General features: G+C 39.7%; 2 protein-coding genes across 2 annotated transcripts; one reads left to right on the top strand and one right to left on the bottom strand.

Moving 5' to 3' along the window:
* The first annotated feature begins 1 nt into the window (after position 1).
* On the top strand, positions 2–3,786 carry LOC113027086 (dihydrofolate reductase). Its single transcript, XM_026176555.2, has 6 exons — positions 2–240; positions 585–634; positions 1,094–1,199; positions 1,302–1,428; positions 2,473–2,588; positions 3,056–3,786. The coding sequence occupies exons 1-6, from the start codon at positions 134–136 to the stop codon at positions 3,144–3,146; spliced, it is 597 nt and encodes a 198-aa protein (XP_026032340.1). The 5' UTR covers positions 2–133; the 3' UTR covers positions 3,147–3,786.
* Positions 3,787–8,100: 4,314 nt separating this feature from the next.
* Positions 8,101–10,609, bottom strand: mterf2 (mitochondrial transcription termination factor 2). The gene is made up of 2 exons (XM_026177112.2): positions 10,465–10,609; positions 8,101–9,660 (listed from the first exon to the last, which is right to left on the bottom strand). The coding sequence occupies exon 2, from the start codon at positions 9,632–9,634 to the stop codon at positions 8,507–8,509; it is 1,128 nt and encodes a 375-aa protein (XP_026032897.1). The 5' UTR covers positions 9,635–9,660; positions 10,465–10,609; the 3' UTR covers positions 8,101–8,506.
* Positions 10,610–11,567: the final 958 nt, after the last annotated feature.

The following is an 11,567-nucleotide window of genomic DNA, read 5'->3' as shown; positions in this document are numbered from 1 at the left end:
CGTGTCCAATAAGGAGCTTGGACTCGGTGGGCGGCGATAGAATCCAAACCCCAATAAATTGTTCCCACACAGGCGCATTTCTCGATGCAGAGCTTGATCCCTTCTGATTTGTTTGGCTTGAGTGCTGCTGGAGATGGAAACGAGCTGGGAAAAATTGCAAAAGAAACCCGTTCGCCTCATTGCAGCAGCCTGCAACGACATGGGGATCGGGAAAGATGGAAAACTGCCCTGGGATTTACCGTAAGAGTTAAACCACTGTGGTGACGCTTTTAATAAATTAATTTTAAAAAATCAAATAGAATAAGTAGTCTATGCATGGGCGACAGTTGATGAGAGTTTTACCTTTTGCTTATCTATAATGGTTCAAACAGCAAGTTACAAAGGTAACAATCAGTATGTGCTGTAAATATCAGTGTCATTAAGTTGTAACAGTGCGGGCAGCAGTGCTAGAAGTCAGAGTTTGAGGATAATAAAAGATGTACCGGTACCCTGTGAGCAGCAGTCAGCTTTCTCAGAATAATGAGCTTACTGTGAAATGCAACTGTTTTCTGCCTGACTTAACACTGGAAATGTGACTTTCACAGGACTGAATTCCAGTACTTTATGAACACTGTCAAAACGGTGTCGAGACCAGGTATTCTTCACATCCCATCATACATTTGTCATAGAGGTCCGGGTGTCATTCACAATTTTGAAACACTGCTTCCAAAACCACATCTGCCTTTAGGGACCAAAACGTAATGAGCACATTTAAAAAAAAAATATATTCATTTAAAAAATGGTAAATGGACTGGTTCCTATGTAGCTCTCTACATGCTGACCTACAGCCACCCTCTCAAAAAATAATAATTATTATTAATAAATCATGGAAGAGTTCATAAAAAAGCAAGTAATAAGGACACATTTCAGTTCAGTTTGGCATTAGGACTGAGGGATTTGTCAATGTTTTACTGTAGTTGTGTAAATTCTGTGAGGACGGCTTAATTCATTAGAACCTTTTGATACCCAGTCCTATATTATGTTCAATAATTTAAAAAGAAACAGAAACTACAAAGGCCAAGATATTAATTATGTTTTATTCTGTAAAACACAGGAAGGATGAATTTTATGGTTTGGGGTAGACTCTGCTGGAACTCCCACCCTGAATCTTTGTTTCCACTTCCCAATATTTTGCATGTGGTGTTGAGTAAAACCCTGGAGTGAGTGTTACACAGACACACAAATTCAGATCATCCAGAAATCAGTTTTATTTTTCCCCGTTTTCTCTTCATCATCTTTTCTTTTTGCGGTCTTGATTTCAGCACGGTTCCCGATCACGCACACTTCCTGTGTCGAGACTTTGACAGTGCCATCCGCCTGGCTGCAGAGCCCCCCCTCGCTGACTTAATAGAGACCATCTGGATTGTTGGTGGAGTGCAGCTTTACAAGGTAAACCAGTATGGCAATATCCACCTAGACTGCAGTGTATTTAAAGTGTAGGACCTGTTATTCACATGTTCACGTGTAAAGAAGTGAAGCCATAACTTAGAAACCATAGACTGGAGCTTATGTACGACTCCATATTTTTATTCTTGGACTCTACTATAATAGACTTGCATGATTTGGAGTCAAAAAGAATATTTACTTTGGTGTAAGCCCTCAATTCATCCACCTTCCAGCTAGTTTTTAACATGGATCGTGTCTGAACTGTCCTAACTTACTGTGATATTTGAATAAATTGTAAATGGACTGGTATGTATATGGCACTTTTCTTGTCTAAGTACGTACTCAAAGTGTTTTTTTTCTAGAGGCCTCATTCACCCAGTATCACACACACACACACACACACACAGGGCTTTTTTCTATATCCAAGCACTTTACCTAACATTCACACACACGTTTGCATTGGGGGCAATTCAGGCTTCTGTATCTTACCTAAGGTTATGTCAGTCTGCAGACTGGAGGAGCCGGGAAACTAACTACTGACTCTACATCCTGAGTTACAGGTGAAAAATTCAAATGTATGCTTAGAGTTTCCCACATTTAAAGTAAGAGGCTTTAAATGTGGCTCCTTGGTGTGTTTTAGCACCAAGGAACATTATTCACATACTCAGCTCTAAGTGGATGGTGATTTTCTCCCATTGCATAACAAAGTGCCTTATTTCCAAAGTGACATGTTAACACACAGCATTCTTGTTTTGTAAGCTTCAGCACCTCATTAAAGTTAAATTATATTGAGTGGGTGATATATTGATCAGCTTTTCACACATTTGTTTCTAGTGGTTTAACAGAGTTGCAGTGGCTATAGCAATTAGCTGTGTTCTCTGGTTGTCAGAGGATATTTGCATACATTTAGAGTATCTTTCTCAGGGCTATCATACATATGATAGGGAATAAGATCCACCAACAACATCCTAAAATCTACTTTGGGGAAAACTGTATTTTAGTATCCTCAATGTGAATAGCATTTCTCTTCCTTTTCCTTTTAACCAGGATGCATTAAACCACCCTTGGTGTGACCTGCTTTACCTGACAGACGTCATGGCTGACTATGACTGTGATGTTTTCTTCCCAGAATTTGACAAAAATCTATTTCAACTACAGGAAGGGTAAGTTTTCACCTCATCTGAAGTGCAGGGCATACTGATCCCAAAGGCTCAGTGTCTCTTTGTGAATTTGCTGGCACTGAAATTCTTATGAAATAGTTTGCTTTTTTTTTTATGTGCACCCAGCCAGCCTGTGACGCCAGTGAGGAAGTGATTTTTGCTTTTTGTTACAAAGTCAACATCAGCACCATCTGTCAGCCTGAGACATTTGGTTTTAACAGGTTGCTTACCAAGGGTTTGAACAGCTTTGTTACTGTAATAAAACTGAATTGAAATAGTAAACTGGCAAATGTTTACTTAGGGGAGATTATCGTGGAGTTTTATAATCAACCTTTTAATATCCGATTTAATGAATGTGAGGATAATTCTACTCTGCCTATCTGCCTTTTGCATTTTGATTGTTTTATTAAATTATGATCAGTTGTTTTTGTTCTAATTAACCTTTTTTCTCTCTCTTGTTTTCAAATAAGATTTCCCGGTGTGCCAAGTGAAATTCAAGAGGAGAACGGCATTAAGTTCAAATACCAAGTATTCAAGAGAGACACTGCCGACACTGTGTAGAATACCTTTTTTAATTAAAGAAATGCCAATGTCTTAAAAAAGACTTTTAGTAATGTAGTCGATGAATAATTCAAACAGTATAAATGTGACTTCTTTGTCTTTGCAGTCCATAGCCACTTTAAGTACAGACACTCCAACAGTGCTGCAGTGCTTGCTGCTCAACTATTTTACTTTTTTTAGTTTCTGCTCTTTTTTAAGCTACTATAATCAGATCTGGCATGTCACTTTCTCCTGTTGCCCTGTCGTTTGGCAGTGTTCCTATCTCGTCCTCCCACTCAGTCATTTTAATGCAGCGCAGAAAATGTGCTTGAGTCAGTCAGCAGCCTGCATCAATGCCAGTACTCCAAGTATCACAGTAGATCTATTACCCTTTCAGTCAGCTTGACAGGTGCCTGTTTAGAAAGTGATGATTTAATAACTCCACCTGTGTGCTTTCACATTATAATATGTCTTATTTAAAATGTTACTGCTTAAATCCATGGTAGTTCAAAATAGTGAGACTCGTATTTGTTGATACCGGCTTTTCTTGGGATGTTTTTAAAGACGGAACCATAAGTACACGGTGAATTTTTAATGGAGAAGTAATTGACACTGTTTGTTTGTTTGTTTTTCTCAGTATTAATAAAATACTTTACTCTTATCTGGCTGTATGTGATCCCTTTAGCCAGTAGATGGAGATATATCAATGAGGCAAGAGACCAAAAGCTTATGAGCACGCTGCTGTTAACTAATTATCAATATTTTACCTCTTGTTTCTAGCCAGTGCATTTTTTTGCTCAGTAAATAAATCTAACTTAATCAGAACAAGAAAACACCTCAATTATGAGTAAACTATGTATATATTTTAGCACTAAAAAGCTCCATGGACTGTCTGTGGGTGTATGACTGTCTATGAAAAAGACTTCATGGATCAGTGTTTCACTACAAACCTAAGTGAGAGTTTTCTGGGAGTTTTTATCTTCCTGTCTAGCATCCATCACTACTTTGCTTAGACCTCTGTTATGATGACTTCATGCAGTCTTTATCTCAAACCAACCACCACCTGAGTAGATATCTAATCAGAGCCAATGAAATGAGCATACGGGGACAGGATACACAGTGGCACAGTTATTCACTAATCCAATTACAAGAGGAACATTTGTTGCTAAAAAGCCCAAAAGAATGAGGAATACAAAGGGGTCTTTATCCAAGGAAATATTTTTAACTAGAACAGGAGGCTTTTGGCACATGTCTAGTTTACTGTTGCAAGAGAAATGCTATTAACACTGGTATTAATGTCACAGTCTGCAGCCCAAAATGCCCATTCCTGAATAAGAGCATGACCAACCCACGCTTTGGATTGTCTCATCCCCTGCATGGAAGTCACAAAGGGTCAAGAAAAAGGTCACCAAGCATTCATTCAGTCTTCATCCTTCCAAGTCTTTTCTCTTTTAAAATGAAAAGACAGATCATTCATTGTTGAATCCCTCTAGAAGAAAATCTTTTCACGTTTTCCTTTTGCACAAAGCACTGGTCCTGGAGTCCATCTTACGCACAGTAACAAACTTTGACAAGATCTGTGTGCAGTTTTCACTACACATGTCAGAAACAATAAATGATAAGAAAACTACTTAACAGTCAGGGCGGCTCTTTTCTGTTTTTATAACATTAAAAACATTTTTCAGTTGCTGCAGATTTGTCGGCTGCACATCCATGAAACAAAACTCCTGCTCAACCACATTCCAAAGGTGCTCTATTGGAAAAAGATCTGGTGACTTTGAAGGCCATTTGGGTACACTGACCTCGTCATGTTCAAGAAATCAGCTTGAGATGATTTGAGCTTTGTAACACAGCACAATATCTGGAAAGCAGCCATGAGAATATGGGTATACACTGGGGTTGGATATGGCCAGCAACAATACTCAGGTAGGCTGTGGCATTTAAATGAAAGGGGTTCTGTTGATCCAGGCAGGATGGGTCATGTTTTCATGTTATTTACACCAAATTCTGACTGTACCATCTGAATGTTGCAGCAGAAATCGAGACTCAGACCAGGCAATATTTTTCCAATCTTCTATTGTCTGATTTTGGTGAGCTGAGTTTGCTGCTCTTAGCTGACAGGAGTGGGAGCTGGTGTGGTCTTCTGCTGCTGTAGCCCATCTTCAAGGTCTGTTGTGTGGTCAGAGATGCTGTTCTGTACACCTTGATTGTAATGAGTAGTTATTTAAGCTACTGTTGCCTTCCTACTAGCTCAAAGCAGTCTGGCAATTCTCCTCTGAACTCATTTTCAAAGCACGTGTGCACACGTTTTTGTATATACAACATATGTTACTAAAAAGACAGGGCTTGATGACATGATTGGTTGAAATCTTCTTTCATAAGCTGCCCTAGTAAGAACAGTAGAAGCATAGGACTCGAACCTACTCCTGCTTTCAAAAATTTGATTTTTGATACTGCCCAAGAGTTATTTGAAGAAACAGTAAAAACTCAGTAAAAAAAAAAAAGACTGCTATTTAAAGGCATGCATATTTTAACTCGTCTCAGGTTTAGGCACCGGCAACTGTTGCTTCAAGTGGTTGATCAAGTGATAGATTCAGTCATGTGTGAATAAACGATGGTGCTGTCTAACAGACCACAGCCCTCAACAGGTGAGATTTCACCAAGTGACAGATGATTCTCTGCTTCAAAGTTTTGAATCTCGGATGGAACGTTCAATATAGAAAGTTATTTACTTCTTGCTATTGAACATCCATCAATGTGACATTTATTTCCCTCCTGCAGAATGTAAAGTATATTTGTGTGGTGTCATCAGGGTGACAGAAAACAAACTTTCTAGTGTAGGTGGGGAAAGAGAAACTGAGATGAGAGCACGCAGCATCTCCAGTTCATGATATAAATGTAAATACACCAGAACAACTCACAGCATGGAGTCAAACACATTTTTAAAGCTGAAAATCCTCAAGTGACATTAGTATGAATAAAACCCAAACATTACTTTTTAAATATTCTAATGTTTGGTTCTCTTTTCTGGTTAACATAAGACATTTTGATTTTTTTTGCCACTTAAATATTCCTAGTGGAATATTTAAGTGGCAAAAAGCTCATTTTCCACCTCCTTTCGCTGCTTTTGAAGAATAGACTTCTAAATGAAAATGCCAGGGCTTAACTCACACTGACTTCAAATGAGGACTATTTACTGCAGCAGTGGTCGTCTGAGCTCCTGCATCAGCTGGAAATCATATCTTCTAATTGCAGATGTCATCTGTTTCCTGTGAGATATGACCCATAAAAGCAGAATGTTAAGCACGGGGAGTTTCAACCACTGGTGTGTTTGAAATGAAAAAGGACAATTTATACTCCTACTTATTAACCTCTCTGGCCTGCCCGTGTAATTCAAGCGTTCAGCACAGGAGGATGAGGGTGTCCACTGAGGACAATAGGACACCGGGTAAGAAATCGAGATGACTTCCACTTATACACCTGAGACCTCGTCTCATCTGCCTCGCCTTGATATGTCCCGATTAACTCCCTCGTATTCATTACTAAGCATCGGCTAAAGACGAACACTGTAACCTTGCAACATGATGAATTAAAGCAAATGTCAGCGCTGTGCAGAGTTAGAAACCTTTAGTTCGTCAGCTGCAGTTTACTCGAGGTAACGCTGCAGCCCCTCAGGGCTTCTGTGTTGTGAATGGCTGGAAAATAAACTAGTCAAACATCCATCTGCTGAGCTCAAATTCTTTACCAGATGCACTCACTTTTTGAATCATCTGCCCAATGGCTACGGCCATGTCTACGGGACCATGGTGAGTGATTCAGACAGCAGCAGATGGGAGGTTGTTAACGTACACCCCCGCCCCTCTAGACACACAAGTCCTCAGTCTCTTTGTTGTGACCCCCATCGTCTACATTATAAGAGTGAGGGGACCTTGAGGCATAAAGTCATGACTTCATTAGCTGTGATGCTCGCTTCCATTAAAAGGCACTCTTAAGCATGTTTCAAGGGCTTTTGCTGGCTTTGAAACATTAAGACACATTCAAAATGAGACATTTTATGGTCCCCTCTCTTGGTTTAGACAATGCCTAGTATGATTGTATATTGATTTTGTGGCTTATGCTAACATGGGCACTTATCCAAAAGCCTTTTTAGAACCACGTGACACACAGAGACATGAAAACCTTTAATTAATAAAGTCAAACCTTATGGAAAATCGATTTAGTCTAAATGAAATGAAAGTCTACTGATTTTTTTTGAATGCCAGAAAGGTTGCAAAGGTCCAGTCCGAAATCAAAGGCACATCACTTTTGTTCCTTTTTTTTTTTTTTTTTTATCTTGCGTGGGTGCATTTGAATTCATTTGAAATGATAATGAAGTGACATTTTAGAAGTGAAATAGCTTCTAATAAAGTGTCTCCATCTGTAGAGTAACAATAAAAATCGGAGGCGCAGTTAGATTTCATCCCTGAGGGTAACAGTTGTGCAGCCAAGAACATTGTGTGAAAATGAGACACTTGCACAGACAGTAAATAAAATGGTTAGAAAGGCCTTGTTTGTTCTCCATGATACATCTGATAGACCAATCAGCACGTCTGTCACCGAGCTGTCATGTCATGCAGAGTTTTATGTGACGTTATTGTAAGGAGTTTTTTTTGACAAGGGACTGCATCTTCACTAAAAACTGACACATTAAGATGCCATTGCATTTGTCTCACTTTCTGATATCAGTCTGATAAATCAGCACATAGCCGCTCTCATCTCTTCCAGTGTGAATTTACACCTACATGAAAGTGCACTGCTTTTTCTTTGTAACACCTCAGACTTGTAAAAACTGAATGTTGGGGTGCAATCACACTTCTCTTTGGTCTGAACTACAAGTGAAAATTTTACTTCTTTTTTTTTTTTTTTTACAATTGGGAAAAATTCACACAGCCTAAATAGATTGACAAAAAAAACATTCACAACACTTCACACCATAGCTTGTTAACTGGATTTTAATTACATTACATCCCACGAGGTTGGAGAGTTTGGCAAGAGAAAGGCTATGAAACAGTCTCTGCATTGTACCTTCAGCTGTTTTTAAAACCCAGTTTTAAACATACAAGTAAAAAATAAATAAATTATGAAGCAAGTCTTTAATAGATTGTTTTCCAGAGTATTCAGATTCAAATTTAAGGCATCTTCACAGGCAAAATTCACTGTACAGATTAAATGGCATCATTGTAGTTAATCCAATTTAACTAAAGCAATAAATTCAAACATATGATTATAATGTAAGTGGAAGTGAAAGCACATTTGTAATTAAGACACGTTAATCTTTTACAAAGTACAAATACCCATAAGAACGACATGGATCCAGTTAGTGTTCGTCCATACAACCCGTGTCAATCATCCGCCTTTAAAGGGGCGACAGGATTAAAAAGTGGTCTCTCCCTACGGAGCTGTAGTTTTCCAAAGCTCATCTCAAAGTCCTTCTTAGTGCCATTTAGCACCTCCAGACTACCTGTCCTTATGTCATAACCTCGAGCCTTCAGTTGCTGGATGCGATAATTTACTATTTGCGTAGTTAGTTCTAGGACAGTTGGAGTCGCTGTGATTTGACACATGCTGATCCCAGCACTGAGAAGACCCTCAAAACGTTCAGCCAGAGTAGATTCAGGGTAGTACAGAAGAGCTGGGCACCTGAGGATGATGCCCCGCAGCTCTGTCTCAGAGCACCCAATGGTGTCTTGAGAGTACAGCAGAGTGTGACGCATACTGTCTGGGTTCAGCTCAGCCACAAAGCCCTTCAGCCTGGACAGCAGGTGGAGCAGCTGGGGTGTGCTGAAGCCCTTGTCTCTCAGAAAAAGGAAGTTCTCCCTCAGCACCTCTGGAGGCTTGAGAAGAACAAACGGGTTCTGACTCAGCAACTTCTGAAGCCAGATTTTCATGTTAGCTTCCTCCCCTCCAAGTTCCTGGTAGGCGTGTTGGAGAGTGTGGACCATCAGCTCGTTCTGCTCTACTGGCCGGCTGAAGCTTTGAGGAGCGCTGGCCATGAGTTTGGTGATGACTCGTTTGTTCAGGTTTAAACTCTGGAAGTAGGAGATGTTGTTTCGCTGGTTGTCATGGTGACTGGAGGAGGTGAAAAATGAGGCTGGGAATTTCTCAATGACACCAACCAGCTCCCTCTGGTTTGGACACACAGACATCCACAGCTCTTTCTGAGTGTAAATCTGCTCAGGATTACAGAGGACAGCCTCAGGATGACTTGTTAAAATATGAGCAATGATGGGGCCCGAGGCCCCCATGTTCTTTAGGAGTTCAGCTACTTCTTTTGTATAGGCTGGACTCTGAAGCAGCACCCATCCTTTAAGTTTCCGGACCTTCTGGATGTCCACAGATAGATCATAAAGAGCTTCTACAGTCTGCTGGTTCTCTGCTACACTATGTGTCGCACGTGATCTGAGGTTTAAAGGTAGAGCTGTGACAGGTTGGCACCGGAGGCACAGGAATGTCGCGATCGAACGCAGCATTGATGCAAATTCCTAACACCAATCCCCTAAACACAAGGAGGAAAAGAAACTACATAAGTAACCAGAGCACACAGACCAATCCTTACATTTATTTAACGCTTGTGGTCACCCTTGCTCTGTGAGGTTTTGCCCATCATGACAACAGAACAACATTAATGTTTTTTCTAACTCCAGAAATTCTAAGCGAATAAAACCAAGGTCCAGACACGCAGAGCTGGGGGATATTTCTAAAGCACAACCTGTATTGATTCATTTACTATTATTTCTAAACTGACACACTTTAAATCTTTCATCTCATTTTGTACCATCATCTTCCAGCTCTGACTCCACTGCTTCATGCTCCTTTGGTTAATGTCACTCATCCTATCTTTGCATGCATAACAGAGGCTTTTTATCGGAACTTAATGGCCTCTCTGTACAGCTGCTGCCATATGTTTCATAGGGGGAAAGCAAGAGCCAACTCGATTACCTGACACTGTTGACGACTATTTGTAGATAGCATCTTTGAAAGCAGCCTGTTATTACTCAAAGCTTTTTATTTCAGCACTGTAAATAAACATGTTCGTTACATCTTCACAGGGGCTGCTTGTATGACTGACGGCATTTATTTGACCATGTCAAAATACAACCCTTCTTGCACTGACCCGAGCATTTTCATTTGAAGAGTCATGCCGGGTACAGAGCGTGCCAGCTGAGCTAACAACTATGCGAGATAGTCTCAATATACAGCTGACAGCTCATTTATTATAATATTTATTCATTCTTGCTGACAAAAGATGTATACATTTTAGAAACACTGGGGAAACCTTTGCAAAACAAAAATGAATTACCTTTGTTAGCGGTCAGAGGATGTGACGTTTTGTTATGAAACCGATTCCTTCGTCTACACTTTGTGTTGTGTGGTGTTCCACAGCGACACCCACAGGCCCTGAATGGTACTGCAAGCAAGCCAGCTACCTGTAAACTCAACTGACACTTAAATAGAAAAATAATTTTACAGACAGAATGCAGAGAGGTCGATGTAGAAGTGTGTTATTTTATTTGATGTACCAATTTGCCCAACTTCTCTGTTTTTTAAAGCAGCACTCTTTTTATTGCAGCCCATATGTCTGATAATTAAATAATTTTGACAAAAATCTGTATTTCAAACAGCAGTTGGTGCTCTTTCAAAACCCTGCAGCATACGGGGCCCTGATGAGTGTAATCAGTGCCGGGCTGAATTGGACTGAATGCACGGAGAGTTTCCTCGCAGTTGGTGCTTAATCACGATGCTTGATCACCAGCTCTGCAAGCTGTTCCATATAGTAGCACAGGAACTGCTGCTGCTGCTGCTGCTGAGTGAGTATCTGGGTTCATTATAGTTTATATAATAGTAAACAGATGATACGTCTCAAAGGAAAAGAGGTCAGTGCTTTTGTTAAAAAAAAGATCCTTTTCAGATCCTGTTCTAATCTGTCCATCTTTGAGATGATTGTTTCTGTACATGATCACTGATTTAAAAATGAGCCTCATAAACAAGTCAAGTAAAACTAACATTAAAACACTTATTGGTTCCAGTCCGTGCGTAGCAGCCTGTGATCGCTTTTATTGGCAGAGGAACAGTAGTCACTGCAGGAATCAACATATGCACATTCATTATCTATAGCAGTAGCACAGTTACACACACAGAGGCAGACTCTCGAAATCACAAGAACTGTCATCATACTTATTTCAAACATTGTTATAATTAACGCTATTACTGCTGCATGTAAAGCAAGGTTGAAGTTAATATTCACTGAAGAAAAAAAAAATATATAAAATACATAATGTCTTAGAGTGTCAAGAGATTCCATGTAAATTTAAGGAGCTTTTAAATTAAAAATTCACATTTAAATAGAAAAAAACTACTCGATCAGTTGTTTGTTTGCTTTTAATATTTGTTTTTTGCTAATAA

The sequence above is a fragment of the Astatotilapia calliptera genome, chromosome 7 (genome assembly GCF_964374335.1).
Source record: "Astatotilapia calliptera chromosome 7, fAstCal68.1, whole genome shotgun sequence".
NCBI lineage: Eukaryota > Metazoa > Chordata > Actinopteri > Cichliformes > Cichlidae > Astatotilapia > Astatotilapia calliptera.
Note: the sequence above shows the minus strand (reverse complement) of the source record. Positions and strands in the feature narration are given on the sequence as shown.

Bases quoted from the DNA above. Each gene is read 5' to 3' on its own strand.
- mterf2 (XM_026177112.2), bottom strand. From the start codon at position 9,634: ATGCTGCGTTCGATCGCGACATTCCTGTGCCTCCGGTGCCAACCTGTC.
- LOC113027086 (XM_026176555.2), top strand. From the start codon at position 134: ATGGAAACGAGCTGGGAAAAATTGCAAAAGAAACCCGTTCGCCTCATT. The intron at 1,429-2,472 runs GTAAACCAGTAT...CCTTTTAACCAG, and splicing joins GTGGAGTGCAGCTTTACAAG to GATGCATTAAACCACCCTTG. The intron at 2,589-3,055 runs GTAAGTTTTCAC...TTTTCAAATAAG, and splicing joins CTATTTCAACTACAGGAAGG to ATTTCCCGGTGTGCCAAGTG.